The sequence below is a fragment of the Trachemys scripta genome, chromosome 17 (genome assembly GCF_013100865.1).
Source record: "Trachemys scripta elegans isolate TJP31775 chromosome 17, CAS_Tse_1.0, whole genome shotgun sequence".
NCBI lineage: Eukaryota > Metazoa > Chordata > Testudines > Emydidae > Trachemys > Trachemys scripta.
Genome location: NC_048314.1, coordinates 8,341,037 through 8,365,078, shown reverse-complemented (window position 1 = coordinate 8,365,078; position 24,042 = coordinate 8,341,037). Strand labels below are relative to the sequence as shown.

Here is a 24,042-nt window from a genome sequence, read left to right as displayed (position 1 = left end):
TGCCATGCCCCCGGGAGCCTGCGGGGCGGGGCCTCGGAACTACAGTTCCCAGCAGCCCCCGCGCAGGGGCGGGCGGTAGCGGGACTGCATGTCCCAGAATGCCTTGCTGGGGCGGCGGGGGGCCCGGGGGCGGGGGACTGGGCCGGGCACCATGGCGGAGCCGCGGCCCCGGCAGCGGCAGCGGGGGCCGGTCCCGGCCGGGCGGGGGGCGTTACACCGTCACTAGCCCGCGGGCCGGGCGCGGGGCACCGCGCAGCTCATGCTGCTAGCGCGGGGCGGGGGCCGCGCTCGGGCCCCCCCCCTGGCCGTGCTGGTGGCCCTGCTGTGGGCGCCCCTCGCCGCGGGGGCGGCGGCCGTGGGGGCGGCGGAGAAGAGCCAGCTCAGGTGAGAGCAGCCCCGTGTCTGTCCGTCCGTCTGCCCCCCCCTCCAGCCAGGACCCGGGGGGGGGGCTCCCCCTCCCCTCCCCTCCCCTCCCGAGGAGCACGCAGCTCCCCCAGACCTCCCCCCCCCCCGGGGGCTCGCCGGGGGCTGGTCCGCTTGGGTCCGCTTAGCCCCGGCGCCGGGTTTCCTGCTGCCGGGCTTGGGGCGCAGGTGAAAACCTCCCCCCCCCAGGAGGGCCCCCTGGTGCCTGGAGACCCCCATCGGGTCTCCTCCTCTGCCCGCCCCAAATACAAGTCCAGCCGGACCCCACCCCCCGCCTGACGGCAGATGTACAGTGAGACAAGCTGTGTGTGGGAAAGTGGGGTTTCCACCACCCACCGGTGACAATTGTGTGGACGCAGGGGCTAGGAGGGAGGTGCTGGTGTTTGTTTTACAAGCGTCCTTTTGAAGCAGGATTACTTCATCTCATGGTAGCACAGGGAGGTGCCGGTCAAGGGTTGGGTTCTGTTACGCAAGGCGCTGTCCATAATTATGTCCATAATGAAAGACAGCCCCTGAGCCAAAGAGCGTACAGTTGCAATTGCTATGCGCTCTAGGAACACTTGACCTAACTTGAAAATACATCCGTAATGAGCCTGACTGCAGCAGAACAATTTAATATAACCCAGCACCAGGAAGACAGACAACTTAAAAACTCTTCCCCCCCCCCCCCCCCACCCCCCCCCCCCCACACACACAATTTCCCATTGTCTAGGAGTAAGAGATGAGCTTTGTAGGGTGCCGTTGCTAAAAACGTGGATATGTCCATGTGAACCAAAAAATCTCCCTAGGGTACACTGGAACATCTTGTGCATTGCCTGCATTGTCTGCCCTGTCTAGACTCCCCATTGTCTGCCCTGTTTAGACTCCCCATTGTCTGCCCTGTCTAGGCTCCCCTGTGGAGAGCTGGCACCTTCTCTGCTCAGTACACAATTTAACCGAATGACGATAGTTGAAAAGGAACGGGACCAGTAATTCAACACTGACTTAATAAAAGCTCTAGAATAGATACAGGTCATCGATCGTTGCTGGATCATTGCCGTTTCAAATGAAACGGAAGTCGCAGCGTTCTCAAGTCCAGTGGCAATGGTCAGCCGTTCTGGGCTAGCCGAGCTTCCCATGGTCTCTCTGCTGTTTCCTTTCCAGGGACCAGGTCGTGGAGATGTTTGACCACGCGTACGGCAGCTACATGGTAACTCGTATTTTTATATTCATTCTTGCTCACGTGTCTCTGGACAAAACCCTGAGACTTATGTCTTGTCTGTTCTTCTAACCCTGCTTACCCAGCAGCCTTCCCACCCTCCTGCGTGTCAGGTAGCTTGGGGTGCTCTACAACTGCAGAAAAAAATACAAGAGTCTCGCGGTATGAACAAAAATACCCTCTTTAAAACGGAAACATGGGGGAAGCAGCCCAGATGCAGCAACCACTCATCCCCCAACTCCCTTGAAGTTACTCTCCTCTTGGGGCTAGGCTGGGGCCAAGCTGGGGAGTGATGCTGAACTGCTCCAACCCCGGGGGAGAGTTGGGAGGGGCTGTGTCTCCATTAGGATGGTATGGAGGAGTTTTGAGGGCAAAGACCCTTCCCTCCTCCTTTGAAGTGGTATGTGCATGGCAGGAAGGACCAGACCCAGTGTCCCATTCCCTGGGCTCTTGTATCGGGTATATACAGGAGACTGGAAAGCTGCTTGTATCTGCCAAGCACCATACCATGGCCACACACCCACGGGTCTTTTCTGTTTCCATTCTAACCTTCAGAGGGTCACACTTGGCAAAAAGAGAGCTGCCTTCTTTATGAGAAACTCTCCCCCTCCCCCTTTCTGTTCTTTAAATGGACGCTAAGGGTATGCCTACGTTACAAGCGCTGCATCTGCATCACTGCAGCGCAGTAGTATAGACACTTGCTACAGCAATGGAAGGGTTTCTCTCTCACTGTCGTAAATCCAGCCCCCCAAGAGGCAGAAGCTAGGTTGATAGAAGACTTCTTCCATCGACCAACCTAGCAGTGTCTATGCTGTGGCTTAGGTTGGCTTACTTATGTCTCTCAGGGTGTGACTTTTCACACCCCTGAGCGGCATAACTGGAGTATTGTGTCCAGTTCTGGGCACCGCATTTCAAGAAAGATGTGGAGAAATTGGAGAGGGTTCAGAGAAGAGCAACAAGAATGATTAAAGGTCTTGAGAACATGACCTATGAAGGAAGGCTGAAAGAATTGGGTTTGTTTAGTTTGGAAAAGAGAAGACTGAGAGGGGACACGATAGAAGTTTTCAGGTATCTAAAAGGGTGTCATGAGGAGGAGGGAGAAAACTTGTTCACCTTAGTCTCTAAGGATAGAACAAGAAGCAATGGGCTTAAACTGCAGCAAGGGAGGTTTAGGTTGGACATTAGGAAAAAGTTCCTAACTGTCAGGGTGGTTAAACACTGGAATAAATTGCCTAAGGAGGTTGTGGAATCGCCATCTCTGGAGGTATTTAAGAGTAGGTTAGATAAATGTCTATCTGGGATGGTCTAGACAGTATTTGGTCCTGCCATGCGGGCAGGGGACTGGACTTGATGACCTCTCGAGGTCCCTTCCAGTCCTAGAATCTATGAATCTGTAACTAGGTTGACCTATGTTTTAGGTGTAGACCTGGTCTAAAGCTCCACCAAAGAAATTCCTACATGCAAAGGTGTAGGACAACATTCAGGTGCTGGCTGGAATCCACCGGACTCAAGGAGACTTGCAAATGGAGCAGGGAAACCTTCCTCATCTTATCCCTTGCGCGTAGAGTAGAGATAGCAGATAGTAGGCGGCTGTCCATCAGAACAAAGCGTAACTCTTGCTCGCTCTGTGAGCTTCTGTGGCTGGTGAGGCCAGGCTAATTTTGACCAGAATTCCGAATGTCCCTTCACCTAAATGACAGAATTGAAGGTAGCTGTCCTGCCTGTGAGAATTGCTTGGAGATGTATATTACATCTTCTTATGGAGATTGCCTGGTGTAGCAGTCAGCATGAATTAGGTGATCTGCATGCTATTCCTAGCTCTGCCACGGATGAGCTGTGTGTCACTCCGCATTCTGTAAAATGGGGCTAATCCTAACTAAAGAGCCAAATACCGAAATCCTCACCCCTGGTTTGCATTCGCTCCTAACTTAGGCAAAATCCGACTGATGTTGAAAGTTTTGTCTGAGTAGGAGCTCCAGGATTTCACTGAATGTTTGCAAAGCCCTCAGCAGCCTTGGCTAGGCGCTTTAGATTGGCAGAGTATGAGCCGTCCTAGTGTAAGAGCTGGATGAATGCAGCACAGATCTAAACAGCTGTTTCCATTGCTTCCTGCGTCCTGGCTCGAGGTTGATAAGGCATGTGTGTAACTGTGGAGCAAGGAACAAGCAGCCTAAGACGAGAGGCATTTCTTCTGCAACGGGAATGGCAAGGGGCCTAGTTTCCTTCAAAAGCGGCCCACTTGACAGTCTTTGGAGACGGTTTCCAAGTCCTAGATCTACTGTCAACTGAGCATTTGTGGGATTTCCCCTCCCTTGTACAGAAACACGCATATCCTGCAGACGAGCTAATGCCTTTGAGTTGTCGGGGCCGAGTGCGCGGGATGGAGCCGAGTCGTGGGGATGTCGATGACGCCCTTGGCAAGTGAGTGTGCAAGATGGGTTCCTCCTCTTCCTCCTTTCGCACTTCAGCCTGCGGAGCACTTGTTGGCCACAAGCGCCCTCTGATTCCTTTGCTACTGTGAGGGGGTTTTGTGGCTTTTCTGGTTGTGTGTTACGAAGTAGACCAGTGGTTAGGACAGCAAACTGGGAATCTGGGCTTCTATTCCCAGCTCAGACACTTGGGCTCACTGTGATGTGTCACCAAGAGCTAATCACGTCACAGCACTGCCTCAGTTTCCCTACATGTAAAATGATGGTGATATTTATTCCTCATGGGAGCTTTGAGACTGAATTCATTAATGTTTGAGAAGTACTTTCAGATCTTCTGCTGGAAGGATCCTTAAGAGGGGGAAGTGGAGGTGCTATTTGTAATGTCAGTCTCAGCAATTAAAGTGCATTTTTTTTCCCCTCATGATCAAGGAAGGATAGAATGAAAGCTGGTCAGGAAACGGTTTTTGTTCTTGCAAAAAATTGAGTTTTTTTCTGCACAATATTGTTCATCAAAAAAAAAAACAATAACAAAAGCAAAAATACAAATCTGCAGCAATCAAAAATATTTCAGGTTTGGCTGAAACGTTTGGTTTTTCAGTGAAAACCTGAAAAAAGTTGTTGAAAATGGATACTTATTGCAGAAATTTGTGTTTTGAATGGAGAAATGAAAACAAAAAACAAACAAAAAAAACCCCACAGCATTTCAATCCAAAGGGAAAAAATAAAAGTTGAATAAAAATGTTGACCTACTCTAGCTAGAATATCATGGGTCAGATTTTCAGGACTCTCTGTAGATGAATATTTATACATCTAATTTGCAAGTGCAAAGATTTCTTTTGCCCCTGCAGTGGCATGCACAGATGGTTGTGTGTCCATTTGTGTGCACAGTTACATCAGTTGCAAAAAAAAAAAAAAAACACTTGTACAGTTTGTGCCATTATTCATGCAAGTGCCAAGCTCAGAAAATCTGCCCCTTGGCGTGTGTTTTCAGCTAACTGTTTGGTCCAATTCACTTTCTAAGATCGAATTTCATCTGAATTTAAAATATGTTCTTTTCATTTAAACCTCTAGGTTTTCCCTCACTCTAATTGACACTTTGGATACGCTTGTGGTAAGTCAGCAATCTGCTTCTCAGACCAGTTTATCGGGGGGTTGGCAGGTCTAGATCTGTTGAGTTGGATTTTAGTGGTGTCTGCATTTACAGGCGTTGGTATCTGTCACCAGCAAGATTGAGTTCCTGGCACAGAGGGGTTTCCATTTCATTCTTGTGTATTGGACTGTACGTTCCCCTCTGCTGTTTTTGCTTCTTTTCAAGTGAGCTAAGAATCGGCCTTAAAGCTGTAGGGCTTCTCTCACATTCTTGATGGACAAGTACAATTAAAGTATACGTAGGATCAGGAGTTACTTGGGGCATCTTCAGTGGTGGTTAGAGTGGGGGGAACTTGTTTTCAATAGGACGCAGGAGGAAGTATTGTCTAGTGGCTGGAGCATTGTCAAGTGTTAGTGCACAAGACAGATTTGGCCCATGGGAGTTCATGCAAACTTTTGATTTTTCTCTCTACTCCCAGCCCACACGTCCTCCCTCCACCCCAGGCATAGCTCATCTGAGTGCTAAACAAACCCAGCCATTGCAGCTATGCTTGGGTTTCTTCTCAGACCAGATCTTGGCTTATGCTTGCCGAAAGGCTATGGATCTCTGGGGCCAAACCTGCCCCAAACTTCAGGATTGTAATGAAACCCAGAACCACAGGGTCAGCAAACCTTCATGCAGGTCTGTCTAGAACTCCTGGGTTCTCTTCCCAGTTTTGCTACTGACTGTCTAACCTTGGACAAGTCACTTGACCCTAGCTTCCACCACTGCCCAATGGGGATAAACAGTAGTGTTGTGTTGTTTTGTGTGCAAGGTTTAGTGCTTGTGTTTTATGTATTGCATGGAGATAAAAGCAGACAGTCTGTCTGCGTTTGAAAGCAATGCAGTTAAAGCCAGGAAACCTCTCATTTTAGCATGAGTGCTTCTTGCTTACAAAAGAGAATATAATCAAAATGAAAAATGACCTTCCTGGACATGTGTTATGCTCTTTGGGACAGGGACTGTCTCTTAATATGTCTGGTGCCTTGCATGATGGGGCCCTGATCTCCGCTGAGACTTCTAGATGCTACAACCTAGATTCCCTGATTTTCCCCTCCCCCCGCATGTCTCTGTAATTTGTTAGTTTCTAGTATCCTCTTCTTTTCCTTCTCTGTTAATGAATCTTACTCTTTGCATTCTTCCCCCTAGTGACAAACAGAAAAATTAATGTCTGTTCATTCAAAACATGTTCCCGTGTTCAGTTAATTTTCTCTCCCAGAGCCCCTTCTGGGGCCTAGATTCTCTGTTGATTGATGCAGTAGCGATCAATTCAGGGCATGCTTTCCTTTCTCTGCTTCTGTCTGTCTTCGACTTCTTTTTCCCTTCATTATGTCCTGTTTGTTTCCTTATCCTGTTGTCTATTCTATGATCCTGGGTTTATTTAGCTGCCTTAATCTATTCTTATTTGTGTGTGTGTGTGTGTGTGTGTGTGTGTGTGTGGTTTGTATTGCGGTAGGTCCTAGTCGCCTCAGGCATGGATCAGGGCCCCACTGCGCTAGGTGCTGTACAAACAGAGACCAGAAATACAGTGTCTGTCCCAAAGAGCTTGCAATCATCCTCCCTTCTTGGCCATGCTTTTCCAGAGCCCACAATGTCCTTCTGGCTGTGCTGCCCCTGCACCCACTGGTATTGCCCGCCCCGAGCATTTGAAAATCATGAGTCAGGTCCCAGGAAATCATGAGATTTTTAAAAGCACTCTAGTATAAAATGTGGGTTCTTATTCTTTGCCTTCTGGGTTTTAAACCTGTAGTGTGCACTCAGGCCATGGTTTGAAGCTGTTCTCCATGAGGGCTGGAAACTCTTCTCTAAATGAAGCTGAGATTCCGATGTGATCACTTGCATCCGGGATCTGAGGCTTTTTTAAAAAAACAAAACAAAATAACACATGGCAAATATTGGGAGACCTGCAGTGAAATCATGAATTGGTAGCCCGGGGGCCACTCATACACTTGTGTAGGCCCTGCTTCTGCTACCCACTTGCAATGTTGACCTGAGGTGCCCACATTGAGATAGTGAGCCAGAAAGCACATCTGAGGGGGAGGATGGCCTAGTGGTTAGGGTGCAAACTTGGGACTTGGCAGACGTGGGTTCAATTCTCTGCCCCTCCACAGACTGCCTGTGTGAGCTTGGACAAGCCTTTCTGTGCCTCATTTCCCCAAACAGCACTGCCCTGCCTCTCAGGGGTCCGGGAGGTGGATACTGGGGCGGGGGGGCGGTGTACGGAAGTACCGAAAATAGCTAGATCAGCTGTCCCTGAAACGGTGTGTCTGAGTAGGTGACGCCAAGCTGGAATGTGAGCAGTCAGTGAATTGCTGTTGTGACTATCATTTGTTTAGTACCCAGCAGTGTGGTGGGGGCTGTACACACCTCACAAGACCAGACAACATACAGCCAAAGGAGGGTTTTGCTCTAGCTGAGGGGGAACAGTTGGATTGTTTTTTCGAGGGGCTGAGGGGAAGGTGGGTGTGGAGGGGGATTTGGCAGAGGAGGGTGTGTAGTGGACAGTCTCAGGGCAGATATGCCAGGCACCCTTGTGGGAGAAAGGAATGAGGTGCCATGGAGGGAGGGGGAACCAGAGTGCAGGGTCTGGAGAGGAGAGAACTGGGTAGCCAGACGCGGGCTGTGAGCAGGGCCCTGAAAGCCAGGAGAGGCAGCAGTGTTTGAAAGTGGAGGTGAAGGGCAGTGGGGCGCGCCCCATGTCGCTGACCTGAATCTCTTCTCTCCCGTGGCTCTGGCCGCCCAGGTCCTTAACAAGCTGGATGAGTTTGAGGACGCTGTGCGGAAGGTGGTCCTGGACGTGCGGCTGGACAACGACGTGGTGGTCTCTGTCTTTGAAACCAACATTCGTGTGCTGGGGTGAGCTCCAGCCGGGGCAGGGCCCCTTCCGCGCAGTCCTTTAGAGCACAGAGCCACTGCCGGTTCCCAAGGCTGTGCCCCCCCATCTGTCCCCTTCAGCTCAGTGCCCAGGCACATGCTGCCCACCCGTGGGCTCTGTCACATGCTTTGCAGCGTGGCTCTTCAGTGCAGTGGCTCTGGGTGGCGTCTGAGGGTGCAGAAGCGGCCCCGAGGGAGAGGGGAAGGCTGCTTGCTGTGTATGAACACTGGGTTCAATGGGGATGGAGAGTGGGGACATCACCACAGGCCCTGGGCCCCTGGCTCACCAGTGGGCCTTGGGGGGCGGGTGCAGAGGGGCCCAGCTGGCCTAGCATCTGCTCATCCCAGCAGAGGAAAGTGGGCGCCGAGCTCCTGAAATGAGCCCTCTGGGATCTCAACTTGCAGGGTCCCTCTGAGCAGCCTGACCCTGCTCCCCCTCTCTGTCCTGCAGGGGCCTGCTGGGGGGTCACATCATGGCCGACATGTTGAAGGCACAAGGCGTGCGGCTGCAGTGGTACAAGGACGAGCTCCTGCACCTGGCCTGGGATTTAGGGTACCGTCTCTTGCCCGCGTTCAACACCACCAGCGGGCTGCCGTACCCCAGGGTAAGGGAGTGGCGGATCTGAGCCGGGACAAGGGGAGGCTTTGTGTGAACTGGCACGGACAGCCACAACAAAGCACCAATAAGGTCTACGGGGTCTGGAGCCACATGTGGGTCCCAGCGGGTTGTGTGCTTCCCCAGAACCCCCCGCTGAGTGCTACCGGCCTTGACAAGCCATTTCTCTGACTCCAATGCCCAGCGGGGGGCGGGGCTGATCCTTCTTGGCAGCCCTAAAATCCCAGCGCATCTGAGTGACTGAAAGGGGTTCAAAGCTCTCTCAAGATGGCTCTGCATTACCCTGCCTGTTGCTTCTGGTCTGAGGCACCCAAGTTCCTTGCAGCCATAAGGACCCCTGCATCCTGCTGCAGGAGGTAGAAATATTCCATGCGGCTTATGGTGGGGACAGGGGCACTTCCAGATGGCTGTTTATAATCCTTCCTGGCCTGTCTGGGTGATAAAGGTTTCCTGATCTTTTTGACAGTAGGGCACGTGTGGCCCAATTTCGTGGCCCCTTTCCTTGCTGTGGTGCAGTGTGCTGCATGCCAGCTGTTTGCTACCCTCCACCCCAGAGGTGGCTGCATTTTGGCAGATGCTTTGTAAAGCGCTGCAGGACAGAGTGCTGCCCAAAAGTAGAATAACCTCATTGCCGCATGTGACAAGTATGAGGGAAAACACCCAGTGAAACTGAGGGAGCGTCTCTTTATCCAGGTGAACCTGAGGTATGGGGTCCTGAGTCCGAACTCCCGGACAGGCACCGAGCTGGACACCTGCACGGCCTGCGCTGGCACCATGATTTTGGAGTTTGCTGCCCTCAGTCGCCTGACGCAAGAGACTGTTTTCGAAGTAAGTGGTTGGGAAGCTTGAGGGAAAAGCAAACAGCCGTGACAGGTTCCTGCCTCTGGAGATCCTCTGTGCAGACCTGGTGGAGTCCCTGGGGTGAGCTAGCCCGGAATGTGGGGTGCCCTTCATTTCACAATGCCTCTCCGTGGTCTGCACTGATTCACTTGAACTTGCACAGAGATTTGGGCAAAGCCCCTCAATGCCAGGAGCCAGACACGCTCTGTCAAACCCTCCCACTGCTGCTTATCCATCCCCATGCTTGAGTCCCCTCGCTCTCTGCCAGGCCCTATTGCACACGGCCACTGGGAACCCACAGGCCCCGTGCCATCTGCATTCGGCCTAACGGAGACCTCGTGCTGCCCGTCCATCCGCCTGTCGCCAGGATCCCAGCCTGCCCTCCTCTACAGGCTAAATAGGGGTGGCGGGGGGGCAAGTGAGCAATCCCACAACACCCCTACCTCAGTGACCAGATAGCAAGTGTGAAAAATTGGGACCTGGGGGAGGACAGTGGGGGGCGGGGGGTAATAGGCAGCCTATATAAGACAAAGCCCCCAATATTGGGATGGTCCCGATAATATCGGGACAGCTGCTCACCCTCCCCCTGCCCCGCTCCCCACTGGAATCTGAGGGATGGCTGGAAATGGAGTCCCTGGCCTGGTGCTGGTTGGTTCTGCGGGCAGCTGGGGGATATACAGCATCCGCCCAGGCAGGCAGCCCCAGTGCATCATGCAGGATTCAGCAAACTGGACGTTGCTTTGGCTAAGCAGTAGGAACATACGGGGGGGGGGGGGGGGTGGAGGCGGGGTGGGAGAGAGAGAGTCTGGGCATGAAGGGGGAGATGATTCTATTTTATGTCTCTGCTTTTGAGTGGAACCTGAATGCGTGGAATACAGGGCTGGATTTATCCCCATGGGCTTGGGAAGTGTTATCACCCCCATTTTACAGGTGGGGAAACTGAGGCACGGCGACTTGCCCGAGGTATCAAACCCTACAGTTAGTGGCAGAGCCCAAAGGTCCTGAGCCCTATTGTAGGGCCTGGTCCCTGATGCTGTCCCCTCACTCTGTAGGGTGGGTCTAGTTAATAAGCGTAAGGAATGGCGTAGGAACAACTCCTGTCTGTTCCTGGGTAGAGGGGAGGGTGATATGGAGACTGTGTGTTGTGTACGTTCATTCCTCTCTCCGTTCTCAGGACACCGCTCGGAGAGCGCTGGATGTTCTCTGGGAGAAGCGCCAGAAAGGGAACGACCTGGTGGGGACGGTCATCAACATTCACAATGGGGACTGGGTGCGGAGGGGTAAGTGAATCCTGGGCTTGGAGCTGGGGGTCTGAAGGGACACTGGTGTCGTGTGGCTGCCTGCGGGCAGAGATGTGCCGGCTGGTAACGCCGTCTCCTGTGTGCCTTGGTGCAGTGGCAGGGCTTGAGTTGTGCCGGAGTGCTTCGGAATGGCGTTCCACGCCTTTTTTTGGGTGGTGGGGAACCAGAACAACCCCCTGGCAGACCCAGAGCCAGTGTCCCCTGCTGGCTCTGGGCAGAGCTGTGTTTGGCAGTGTGCCGAAGGTGGGTGCTGTTCGCCCTGCCCCGCCCTGGGAAGGGGAAGAATGCTCTCCTCATTGCCGGGACGTAGCCGGAGATTTGTCTTGCTGATGGTTTGGCCAGTGCTGGCGAGGAGACGCGAGGGTGACAGTGCGGTGTAGACCCCCGAGGGGCAGTACCAAGACACACAGGGCAAGGGAGCCTGCAACATTCTTCTTTTCTGGTTGCCTGTGCAGGGGTGTTCTGGGTAAAGCTCCCATGCTTCCCTGCCTGTTGTTTTCCCCTAGATAGCGGGGTCGGAGCCGGGATCGACTCGTACTACGAGTACCTGATGAAGGCGTATATCCTCCTGGGGGATGACACCTACCTGGACAGGTTCAACGCTGTGAGTACACAGGGGAGCGCTCTCCTTTCTGTTGCTCTCTGGAGGAATAGGGTTGATCACCCATTGCTCCCTCACCCCCTCTTCCATCTGCAAATCCATTTTGAAGGTGCGAGGCCAGCTTGACCCACCAATGAAAGCCCCTCTGCCGCGCAGCCTGTCTGCATCTGTTTCCTTGCACAGGAGCGGCTGCTGATAGCTTCTGCTTAGCAGCCAGTGGCAGCGTGCCAGGGATGCAGCAGGTGGTCAGGAGCTGGCAGGCCACCCTGGCACCTCCTCGCTCATCTGCGCTTGGGTAGGAACTTGCGGCCAGTGCTGGTGGGAGGTGCATTGCTCTGCTGCCACAAACACGCCACTGCTTTCTTTCCAGCAAGGGCCATTTTTGGAGCCCCCGTTTCATTGCCAGGATGCAGAGCTTGGCGTCCCTTATGAGAGGGGCGATGGGGAGGCTCGTGCGGCATTCGGAGCCTCTCCGCAGTTAGTGTAGGTGATGCCAGCAAATGCTCATAAGGACTTGGTGGCAGAAATGATCCATGCTTGGCTGTTGGCCACCAGGTGAATGTTTCTTCAGCCGGAGCGGGAGCCAGCCCTGCTTGGCCGTTTGAGTTGTGGGAGCATGGACGACATGCCCACGGTGTCCCGTGACTGACACACATGCCTAAATATATCAGAGATAGTCGCAGATTCCCAAGTCCTCCACGGAGGAGCCTTCCTATTGAATTGGAAGATCTTTCTAAGCCCTCCCTACTCTGTTGCTCCCTGCTGTCGTACTGGGTTACAGAGCGCTCTGCCCTGCTGGTTGGATAACCGAGTTTGTGTCCGTCTCTCTAGCATTACGTGGCCATAATGAAGTACATCAGCCAGCCTCCCCTCCTACTCAACGTCCATATGCACAACCCCACAGTCAGCATCCGGAGCTGGATGGACTCCCTCTTGGCCTTCTTCCCCGGCCTCCAGGTACAGCCGCAGCCCCGGGCAGAATGGACTCGGCGGTGCCGCGGGGCTCTGTCAAGTAAACACTAGCTGTTGGTTTTAATGGGCCTGGCACAGTGAAGGGGCGGGACTGTGGCAGGTGGGTTAATATAAAAAGAGAGCGCTAGGCCAGGTCCTTAAGCAGGATCGGCGCCTTCAGCCAATCGGACTGCCTGAAATTAACCGACGGTTCTGCTCTTCGGCACTTGTACGGCCTTTAGCTGATGCGTTCTGTGCTCAGGTACACATCTGGCCTTGTTACCATAGCATGTGAGTGCCTCACAGTCTTTAATGTATTTAGCCTCCCATGTCTCAGAGGGCAGAGCAGTGCTAGGATCCCCATTGTACAGATGGGGAACTGAGGCACAGCGAGGACAGGTGATTTGCCCAGGGTTACCCAAGAAGTCAGTAGCACATAGCTGGGAATTGAATCCAGGTCTCCCAAATGGCAGGCTTGTGCCCTAACCACTTTTCCTTCCCTCCTCACCCTTGTGTTCCTGCAAAAGCTGGTCCTGGAGCCAGGTTTGGGGCTCTTGGAGACCTACGCTGCAAGCCATCTCGCTCGGTGAAATGTCCATCTGTCAAACGCTCTGACCCTGGCTGATCCAGTCAGCCTGGCTCGGCGGTGGCCCAAGGGTACACCCCAAGGTCAATCAGGGAAATGTGTCCGGGAGGACATAAGCTATGGGCAGGTTGCTGGTGGTTGAAGCTAAAATACCCTCCCGCCCTCCTTCCTTTCCCATGGTTTTGGCTGGAGGCAGCAGCAGGTGTATTATGGCTGACGTGGGAAGAGTTATAACCTTTATGTGAAATGAATTGGTGGGGGCTCAGTCCAGCTTCTGAGACTCTCTCTCTGCATCCATGTAGCTGGCACTAATTATCTTCCTCCCTTTGTTGGCCTCTGGGTGGCAGCAGTGAGGCCAAAGAGTGAATGGGACTAGATTGGAATCCTCTCTCACCCCCTAGCGCTGGTCTGTCCCCGAAGGGGTGAGTCATATCGGTGGGCTAATGGGAGGGCAGCTTGCACAACCCTTGCCTTGCTGTGTCTGCCCTGTGCACACCGTGCCAGCCAGCCAGCCAGCATCTTTGACTAGCACTAAAGTCACTGTGCCGGTGCTGTATACAAATCACCCCCTAGCCAGGATCTCTCTTCTCCTCCTGTCACTGTTACGAGCCGGGAGCGTTTCTGGTGCCTTGCGATTGCCCCGAGGCCGTTTTTATTCCCCTGCTGTGCCCCAGGGAAACAAGGGGTTGTTTTCTGTCCCCAGGTGCTGAGGGGGGATTTGAAGCCCGCCATCGAGACGCACGAGATGCTGTACCAGGTCACCAAGCAACACAAATTCCTCCCGGAGGTGAGTGAACGAGCTGCTTCCCCTTGTCACTGCGTTGTGATCCCGTCGGTCTCTGGGCACGGGGGAAAAATCCCTCCCTCGCTTCAGCCTCCCTTGTTCTCACCCTGTGTACCAGGCCTAGCGTCCTTCCTGCTGCTGAGTGACCCGTCACCGCGGCAGAGTGTGCCGGGGTGGGAGTATGAACCGTCGGGCGGTGCCCCACTCGGGGCAGACGTATTCCAGGGATTGATGCCCCACGCTGCAGACTCTTAAGAACCTTCACCTGCGTTCTCTTTCTAGCTTCCATGACCAGGATTAGGGTTTGGATCCAGTGCCTACTGAAGTCAATAGCTAGACTCCCATTGACATCGGTGGGCTTTTCGATATGGGGACAGGGACTCAAGGGTTTTTGCACCTTTCATCCGTTATATGGTCTTCATAACGATGTTGCAACCGCTGCTCCTTCTGCCTTGGACCCTAGCACTCTCCTCCCAGCCCTCCAGGTTGAAATGCCCTTAGCTGCCAAAGCAAAATCCCCTACAGCCTTTCACGCTGTTCTCCCATCTCTGCACCTCACTAGCTCGCCAGGGCCGGATCCGAAGCCCGGGGACGTCAATAGAAAACTCTCGCTGACTCCAGTGGCTTTGCATCAGGGCCCCCAGTTGGCAACGTCTGAACGTGCCTTGTCTGTGTAGACCCTGCTCCAGCACGCTAAAGGGTCTCGTGCTGTTTCAAGCGGGAGTATTTGGGAACTCTTAGGGCATGGGAGTAAGGTCCACGTTGCCATTTAGTGCCGGGTAAGCTAGTGTGCTGTAGACTTACATCCTGGCTTGCCACGCACTAAGTCTCCCTGTCGACGAGCCCTCAGTGTCTGTTGTGAAAATGGCAGCTTGTATCTTAGTGAGCTCTCTCCCTTCGTTAAAGGCGTTCACGTCCGACTTTGCCGTGTACTGGGCCCAGCATCCTCTGCGGCCGGAGTTTGCCGAGAGTACCTACTTCCTGTACAAGGTTAGTCCCGTCCCGTGGCTTGGCTGAAAACACCAATGAGCTGAAAGTGGATGTGTTGAACTCCTCCAAAGAAGCAGTAGAGGGGTGTCAGGACGGAGGGTGCCATCACTCCTAGAGAGATGTAGCTGGTGGGGAGAAGAGCGGGCGGCGGCAGCTCCTGGCTGATCAGTGACTTGCTCTTATTCCAAACTGACTTTCGAAGCTGTTGTCCTAAAGCGGCTGGGGTGTGAGAGTTGGTCAGATCACTTAGCGGGCTGAGTGTTCATCACGGGGAGTGGAGATTTGAAGCTCTTCATTCCCTTCCCCTGAGGGATGGCAACGCAGGATTGACCCTGCGGTTAGTGACTTGTCACATCCATCTGTGAATGAGCCACTGTTTCCATCGGACTTCACCATGCTGGGAAGAGAGTGAGTTGGTGGCCTGCTGAATTGCAATTGTTTTCTCTCCAAGGCTACCCGAGACCCCTACTACCTCCAGGTGGGCAAGTCCATTGTGGAGAGCCTGAACGAGTATGCCCGGGTGGCCTGCGGCTTTGCGGCGGTGCAGGATGTACGGACGGGCCGACACGAGGACAGGTAAACCCCCTTCCTCTCTGGGCAGAGGGAAGTATTGTACGGGCAGGGGGTAGGGCTAACCAGGAGTGGGATGGGCCAGTGGGGAATTATGGGCATGGAGCCGGTGTCTGGTATGGGACGTCCTGGGCCCCGTGCAGTGGGGAATGGCTCAATGGGCCGTATCTTTGGGGTCAGCTAATTGGCGCTGTGTGAGTGAGTCCCTGCATCTGCGCACCGATGACACGGGGGCTGTCTACACGGGTTCCCCCCCCCCCGAAGTACAGGGGGATGATGTTGGTTTTCCTTGACAGCGGAAAGACATTGCAGCCAGATCAGGGTACAAATCCTGCCTGACCCCCGGGGCTCATATGCCGGTGGCTAACCTGAGCGGCCACCCATCCTGCTGCAGTGACACTGCTGTTTCAGTGCATGGCTTACACATGTATGTCTACCCGCACTGGGGATTACACCTGCCAGCTGCTGTGTAGACATAACCTTTGGGCTAGTCTACACTAGAAGTGCTGCACCATACAGCTGTGCCGCTGGAATGCGTCTGGTGAAGACGCTCTAAGCAGATGGGAGAGAGCTCTTCTGTCGGCATAGCGCTGTCTACACTGAGTGCTGTCGCTCCGGAGTGTGCAGTACTCACACCCCTGAGCGACGTACGTTATACCCAAGTCAGTGGTAGTGTAGACAAGCCCTTAGAATGCTACCAATAAACCCCATCACCAGCAATAATGCCACCCACCACAGGAACAACCTATTGGTCTCACAGCTGTTCTGATTGATCTGTGATGTGGTGGGAAATCGGGGGCTAGTCAGGGAACACTTAGTTATTAATACCGACTTGTGCGGTGCGAGTGGGGATGGTGCAGTGTGTGTGAATCCCACCGTGCTCTCGCCAGTGACCATGTCGCTGCCCTGCGAAGGAAGTGTTTAAAGCCATGTCCAGCGAGTACAATGCTGGAACAGAGCTGCCTTGCCCTGCAGCTGGGCTGAACTGAATTTGCCTGAACCAGGTTAATCTTCTGGAGTCTGTCTCAGACTTATCTGAAGATCAAAACCTCCACCCTCCGCTTCACGCAATTCCACGGGACACCCTAGCTTAATGAAAACGACATTTCTAGCGCCGTGAGCATACGCAGTGCTTCGCTGACATAAAGATGCGGCCCTTTATCTTGGAGCGCGCAGTCTAAATCTAATGACTAACGCAGGGAAGCCAACAGAAGGGAGGGACCAGGGTAGCAAACGGGTCGGAATCTCTCCTGGAGCGAAGACAATTATGAGCCATGTTGGATCGAGAGGAAATCTAGTCCCCTTGTGTGTTCTCTGTCTGCAGTGGACGTAGGAATGCCATCTCCTGGGGGGGAGGGGGTTGCTGTATGAAGTGACGAGGTAGCATTTCCTCAGCAGCAATGTGGGTCTTGAAGGTAGAGGGAGACTTCTGAGGTTGCTTCTCCCGGCCATCTCAAGACAGGGCAAAGCAAAGAGGATTGATGTGATCTGCCAGAGGTTTTTAGGGATGTGAATAAATCTTTACAGGCTCTTTCAATTCTTGCTGCCTCGTTCTCAGCAGGCCCAGCCTCTCAGACTCGTCTCTCTTTGTCATGCAGGATGGACTCCTTTTTCCTGGCCGAGATGTTTAAGTACCTCTACTTGCTTTTCACAGAGAAGCGAGATCTGCCTCTAGACATTGACGATTACATCTTCACCACCGAGGCCCACCTGCTGCCCCTGTCACTCTCCACCGCCCGGCCCCCCTGCCCCAGGAACATGACTGTACGTCAGCTGTAGGCTTTCTTAAGGGTGCCTGGGGCATGTTTAGCTTCACAGCAGCTTATGACTTCCAGGGCACATGACTGTTTTCAGAGGAGGAGGTCAACTTGGCTGGTAATTTTTCAAGGTTTAAACCCAGCTGTGTTGGGTCCCAGCCTGAGAGAGAAGGAATTTCCAATGGGAGTTGGGCTCCTGAATCCCTTAGGCAGCTTACTGCTGTATCTAGTTTTATTTTTAAAATGTGGTCGGCGTTGCTATGAAACATCAGGGTGTGGGGACTGGTGTATATGCAGCCAGAGCTTCCCTCCCCGGCCAATGCATGTGTGACAGTCCACAGAGGGCTAATAGCTCTTCATATCTAACACTCTTCCTCAGCAGATCTCGAAGTGCTGGACAACGCAGGTCAGTATCATTCTCCTCTAACAGGAGGAAGCTGAGGCATGGGAATGGGAAGTGACTTGCCCAAGATTACCCAGCAAACAAGCGGCAGGGCTGGGAATAGAACCCAAGTTTCCTTAGTCCCTGTCTGGTGTCTTAACGCTAGGCCACGCTGCCCCTCCACAGCTAACAGCCAGGAGGATCTGAACAGCTTGAGCTAAACTGCCAAGAGACTCACATCCTCTGTGAATGGGGCACTGTGGGATGCGGGGGGACATGACACTCACTGACCATGACCACCTGCATCTAACTTGCCTGAGCTCATCTGACGTTGGGTTTTTAATGGATTTTCAGAACTAGAAGGGACAAGTCACGGGCCTTGATGTGGTCACTGGAGTGGCTGGGCGGCTCTGCCAGTCCCTTGCTGAGTGTTCGAGGACAAAGTCAGTGCTGGGCCGTTGTTCACCCAAACCCAGGGGGCTGCACGAGAGGAGAGAAGAAATTGATCCCTGTCTCCTTCACTGTAGATGTTTCGCAGGGGCCATGGAGAGGAGGAGATTTTTACCCGTTCTTGCCCCAGCGCACAGACTCTCTTCCCCAATAACCCAGCCTTCACCCGCACCATCCGGGATGCCCACAAGCAGCTGCTGCAACCAGGAGCAGAGCGCCTGGCGCTCTTCAGGTGAGTGGCAGCCCCTGCGTAACTCCCACGGACTCTTGGTGATTCATAAATTCCAGGGCCAGAAGGACCACTGTGATCATTTAGTTTGACCTGCATAATGCCAGCCCTAGGACTTCCCATTCTGCATTCCTGCTTCCCGTCCAATAGCTGTGTTTGCACTAGAGCTGGCCTTGTAGAAAAAACTGATCTTGGTTTTAAAAATTGCCAGTGATGGAGAATCCACCATGCCTCTTGGTAATGGGGTCTGTTGGCTAATCCCGCTCACCCTTAGAAATTGGCACCCTATTTCCAGCTTGAATTTGTCTAGCTTCAGCTTCCAGCTGTTGGATTTTGTCTGCTGGAGCCTGGGCTTGCATTGTTCCGGGACGGGTTCTGTTGCTGTCACCTTGACTCTGATGGCTGGTCCTGGTCTCCCTCAGGGGGATTGAGTTCCCTTTCCATGATACCAGGATGGAACCCTTGGAGATCTTGAAGAGCATGGGACTGACCCTGCTCCCTCTGGGTGACAGGAGCGTGCAGCTGACCAGCCTCCGGCACAAGGTGAGTGCCGAGTGCTCCGTGCGTGGCAGACGTGCTCTGCCTGCCGCTGGTCACGCTGGAAGGCCAATGTGAGAATTCCTGGCACGGTTCCTCCCAGCTCCAGTCGCCTGGGTAATTGCTTGCTCATAGGGACAGCTGAGTCTGTCTTGTAAGCAACTACTTTAAAGAAACCTCCTCACGTTTCCTTGCAGTGTCTAAAGCCCAAACTCCACCAAGCGGCCACGTTTTTGCAGCTCTCTTGGTGGTCGCATGAGTCAAGCTTCCCAGTGCTTTGTCCATCACTGCCATGTAGGGTTGTTTTCCTCCAAGGAGCTCTAACAGATACGCCAATGAAACCTCTTGCCAGCCCTCGGGGATATGTGAGGCGGATTCGCTCCATTCTGGGGGAGCTGAGCCGGAGCGGGGTCAGAATGAGCCTGTGGCACAGTGCCCTGTTTGTGCTGCGATACCGTCCTGCCCGAGCACCTCCCCTGGCTCTACGCTGTCAGTTGTAGGGTGGACGGAGCGCCGACTGGCGCTGCTAGCTTGGTTATTCTGTGACTCTAGCCTGCCAGAGCCCGTACAGTGTTGTCTCTCTCCCTCCGCAGCAAGACGCTTCTCCCCTGGGGCTCTTCAGCCTGAAATTCATCACCGAGCTGGTCGACCCGCCTGCAGCAGAGCAGCAAGGCATCTCCCCGCTGGCTGTCCAAGTTCTCTCGCCCCCTTTCTTTGGGAGAATGGTACTCACCGCTGGACCAGCCCAGTTTGGAATGGACCTGACCAAACAGGAGCACGGGGTGGGTGACTCGTTCACTGCTAATAGCTGGGCCAGCAGGAGTGTCTTAACCGGTCCTGCTTCTCCTTCCTGGGCCATGGAGCCGAGTGATGGAAGCCCCCTCGGCTTGCCAGCTGAGCCTGGCTTTCTGGGGATTCACTGAATAATTTTCCAAATGGTTTGCTTTGCCTGTCCACTATTGGTGCTATGTGATTGGTCACCAAGTCACACGGCCTTGTTTCTGCTCCCGGATTGGATGACCACTTTAAAAAAAAAAAAATCAGGAGAATAAAAATTCTGCCCAGAAGTTTGATCTACTTTTAAACGAAGCAACATCCCTGCTCCAAGGAGTGAAACCTGCAGGCCGTGATTGGAGGTTGGGAATCGCCCCGGGGGGCTGGAATTGCTCTTTGGGTTCATTTTAATAGCCTGCAACATGGGCTCGTCTCTGTGAACCTGTGCTAAGGAGAAGCCAGGCCCCACTGCATGAAGCAAACAGTTTCGGGAACTGGCAGGATGGTATGGGCGGGGCGGGGAGGGTAATGCACAGAGATAGAAGCTAGCCTAGGGGTCTTGGCTATGCCATGCAAGTGCAAGGTGTGTACACCCCTTCCTTCAGCTGTTTGCTGCCTCTACAGCAGTAAATGCATCCTCTGTCTTACCTGAAAGGGATGAAGTAGGGCTCCTACACAGTAAGTTGACTGGTGCATCTCACACCACTCCTGAGCCTCAGTATCTCTAGGAAATTTGAACAGGCCCAGTACTTACTGGTACTGAAATAGCCCCTCGTTAGAGATGATTTGCATTGCCTGTGAGCCCCAGTTACAGACCAGCCCTCACTGCCCTAGGTGCAGTATAAACTGGCCTTGCTGGAAGAGCTTCCCTGTGTGTGTGTCACTGCAGGTGAAAGGGAGCTTAGTGCTGAGTGAACCTTACCAGGCCTGTGCAGCAATCAGCAACCGGAAGGCGGTGCAAGGGAAAATGGCGCTGGCCCAGAGAGGCGAATGCATGTTTGCCACCAAAGCCAGGAACTTGCAGGAAGCAGGAGCCTCGGGGGTGATTTTCATCGGTGAGTCTCAAGCACTGTTATTAGCCTGTGTTGGGGGCTTGTCACATGCATACAGCACCAGTCACGTCCTGCTGACAGAAGGGGTACAGGAGTGGGCAGGGGCTGGGAGACGGTGGGTATTCTGATGCGGTCATGGAGATGACTGCGGGCAAAAGCTTGTCCTTGGGGCTGGGAGCTGGGGCTTGCACCAGAAGAGCATTGGGCACCTTTAGTATCTGTTTGTTGCAAAACCCTTGCCTGCTAGATAGAGGGGGAAAGCTCACCAAGGTACCATGTGTACCTGTCCTTCAGGGTAAAGAAAAGTACTGCAGGCTTGTGCCTACTGCTTGTGGCTTATGGGGGCTGGAATTGCAGTTACCTTTGGCATCTGAACCCTGCTCCTCTTCCCCCCCTCGTCAGTAACATGTACAGTACAAGTGACCTCCAATCGTCCTACCGGCATGAAATGGTGGGTCAGACCAAACCTGCCCCATCAGTAGAGTGCATGGAGTGTGACAGTATGTACAAGTAAGAGAATGCTCCCAGCTCTGACCCTGAAACGGGCTCTCGTATTCCCTCTCTGTAGACAATGCTGAAGGCAGCTGCAGCGAGGAGATGGTTTTGTTCCAGATGGTGGGAGATGGAAGCACCAATGACATAGTCATCCCCCTTGTCTTCCTCTTCCAGAAGGAGGGGCAAGTCCTTTTAGATGCACTGTCCCAGCATCGCAATGTGGATGTGCTGCTGGCCACTAAACCCATGTTCCTAGGTGGAGGTAAGAGGAACCAAACCGTAGTAGGAGCTGAGAATTGGATGAGATGAAAGAGGAGATGGAATTAAGAGCAAAAGCATTTTGGAGCCAACTGATTCCCCAGTCACTACAGCCAGGGACCGTTTGCTGGATTTTGATTTGGGCTCTTCCTCATTCCAGGGGAGAGGGTTTTGTTAATTAGTGGTATTATAACAGACTTGGGAAGTCCAAGATCGAATGCCTGGAAGTGGAACTAGCCAAATTCATGGGGAAATCATGTAAACTTTACCGGTGAGGGTAGGTCACCTTTAGGACAAGGGGGGTGGTGGATTTTTTTTCCAGTCACGAGTGAATCTCTTTCTGAGAGAGGGACTCTTGTGCTGTGGTTTTCAACCTTTTGGGCTCAGGCCTTTGTTGATGGCCTGCGGCAACCCAGTGACTAGATTGAGGGGAGGGAGGGTGTCAGATCCTGTGCGGGGGTGGTGGTGCAGGTGCAGTGTAGCATCCACCCCACTCACCCTGCAGCAACTCTGGGCCCAAGGGCTGGCTGGGTTGGGCTCAGCTCAGGTCCCTGCTGTGGGCATTGCCACCCTGTGCACAGGGTCCCAGCACTGGTCATGTTTGGCCCAGCCACCCCTCGATCCTGATAATGGGGGAGGGGCTGGCTGGGACAAATTTGCACCACTGGTGGTGTGACCTGGTGCATGGAGGTGCAATGGGACCCTTTGATGCATTCTGGTTTTATCAGTTTTGGGACATGACGCCCTGTTCTGGTTCACCTGCTAGCTCTTAGCCTTGATTAAAGAATTAGTGGGTAAGATTATGCAGGAGGGCAGACAAGGATAGTGCCCTCTGCCCTTCAAATCGATTGATTGTTTGGCTTGAAAGGAGCTGTAGGTGTTCAGAAATAGGTTCACACCAGGGCTGGTACTGGAATGAGCCACGCTGAACAGCTCCCGTCTGGCCTTTGAAAACCCTCACCCTTTAACTGTTCTACATTTCTAGAAAACACAGACCAGCCCTTGTCTGCAAGTCAGTTGCACGAGGCAGCCACAGAGACCTGCACGGGGATGGTGATAAGTGCTCCAGACCAAGCATGAGTGGAGGCTGCTTCTCCTGTTCTCCAGGAGGCTAGTGGCCAGCTAGAAGGCAGCTGTTGACCCCCCTGTGGAAGCTGCTCCAAGAGCATGGAAAAAGCGGAGGTGTTGCACTCCTACCGTTTACTGCAGAGCACGAGTCCCAGTTCACAGGATGGAAACCCAGTTGCCAAAAACCTCAGGAACTTTCATGTTTGTAATTTGGAGGAAGGGAAAAGTGGCATTTAGCTGCCAGCCAAAATGCAAGTGAGTCACGACAGTAGCATCTCCATTTTTTTTTTTAACAACACTAGTGCCAACCGTCTCGGTGATGCTAAGGGCCAACGTGTGTGTTTGAAATAGAAAGATGTTGCACATTAACAAACCAAGAGTGAGCAAGTGAAGGGGTTTCAGAGGGGAGTATCAGCTGTAGCCCTTTCCTTGATCTTACTGCAAATAAAGAGCAGGGGATTTTGTACCAAAGAAGGTAAGCCAAGCCCACCTTTAACTTTCTCTAGCTGTGTCACTTCCAAGTGATGGGCTAGGCTCTGCAGTCTCTCTGGTACTTTGAAAGGGAAAGGTAGGAAATCTTCACCTAGAAATCCCACTGGCCTCTGTAACATGTGTCAGAAGCTCACTCCTGCATGTCTAAACAGTAGGAATTAAATTGCCTGCTTGGCTTTTAAAAGCCCAATTGAAATTTTACACGCCTTTGGGAGGTGCTGTGGTTGAACCCAAAACTGTGGCACAACTCAGATGGCTGTATGAAAGCAAGGCAGGGGTACTTGGCCAGCTGGGAGACCTAATCTACACCTGATAACTGGGGTAAATTAGGCTTGGCAATTTGTTACAACTGACCTATGGTGCCTTTCTAGTGACCAGCTGGTACTGACTAATGGGAGGGCGGGGGGAGAGAGAAAGAGATTGCATCCATCTGTATGTGCATCAAACTTTCTCCTGAAGGAGGAAACAATTCACTGCAATTACTGCACTGCCATTGAAGTTCTCTGACATATGTAGTGGTAAAAACTTGTATAAAGAGGCACCATAAACTTTCTCCTCCTGGCCCTTCTGGGAAGGGATGCCTGAGAATTCCATTTTTGTACTGTAGTTTAAAGGCTATTTGAAAACTTTTCTACAGCTTCTTATTGTGGGGCACTGCTTGCTCCGTAAGGGGGGCAGCCGAGAGATGCAATCTTCTCTTGTGCTGGGCCTCTGAAATCTGCACTTTACTTTCAGTTCTTAATGGGAGTCAGACTTGAGCCCTGTAATTTCAGGAGCACAGTGGAGAAGTGATGTTGCAAAGGAACTGGCCTTGGCTGCCAGCTGGTGTGTAAATTAAACGTTCCTCATAGGGGCCCTTTTAATAGAATATGGTGTCTTTTGCACAAACCCTAAAGGAAAAGCAGGTGGCCAGGGGTACTGTCTTACTAGGACTTTTCTACTGGCCAGCCGTCTTCATGGGAACTTGCTTGAGTTTTAAACCTAGCACAAGGCCTGTGTAGAAAGCTGGTAACCAGCTGAGTTTGTTTTCACTGTGCCCTGGTTGAGTGAAGTGGGAAACCAGTGACTCCCCAGCCTCAGCCGTCAAGCACTCTGCTCTACAGTGAGTTTAAGCCAATGTTTCGCTCAGGCAGGTTTCTGCCCCTATTGCAAAGGAAGGGCTTGTACTGCTGTGTGAAACCAGACCACTGGCATAGAATTGAGTGGGAAAATGAGGGCCTTAAAGTAACAGACCAGGTTTTAAAGTTCTCATTGCA

At 53.0% G+C, this 24,042-nt stretch overlaps 1 protein-coding gene across 1 annotated transcript; it reads left to right on the top strand.

Annotated features, from left to right (window-relative positions):
- The first annotated feature begins 229 nt into the window (after positions 1–229).
- On the top strand, positions 230–23,649 carry LOC117889475 (ER degradation-enhancing alpha-mannosidase-like protein 3). Its single transcript, XM_034793738.1, has 20 exons — positions 230–384; positions 1,567–1,612; positions 3,942–4,042; positions 5,122–5,161; positions 7,923–8,035; positions 8,505–8,658; positions 9,363–9,497; positions 10,684–10,789; positions 11,317–11,414; positions 12,243–12,368; positions 13,652–13,735; positions 14,639–14,722; positions 15,174–15,298; positions 16,891–17,056; positions 17,959–18,113; positions 18,533–18,653; positions 19,241–19,429; positions 20,311–20,476; positions 21,042–21,230; positions 22,212–23,649. The coding sequence occupies exons 1-20, from the start codon at positions 260–262 to the stop codon at positions 22,304–22,306; spliced, it is 2,418 nt and encodes an 805-aa protein (XP_034649629.1). The 5' UTR covers positions 230–259; the 3' UTR covers positions 22,307–23,649.
- Positions 23,650–24,042: the final 393 nt, after the last annotated feature.

Coding starts and splice junctions, on each gene's coding strand:
- LOC117889475 (XM_034793738.1), top strand. CDS start 260: ATGCTGCTAGCGCGGGGCGGGGGCCGCGCTCGGGCCCCCCCCCTGGCC. Junction 385..1,566: donor GCGGAGAAGAGCCAGCTCAG/GTGAGAGCAGCC, acceptor TTTCCTTTCCAG/GGACCAGGTCGTGGAGATGT. Junction 1,613..3,941: donor ACGCGTACGGCAGCTACATG/GTAACTCGTATT, acceptor TCCCTTGTACAG/AAACACGCATATCCTGCAGA.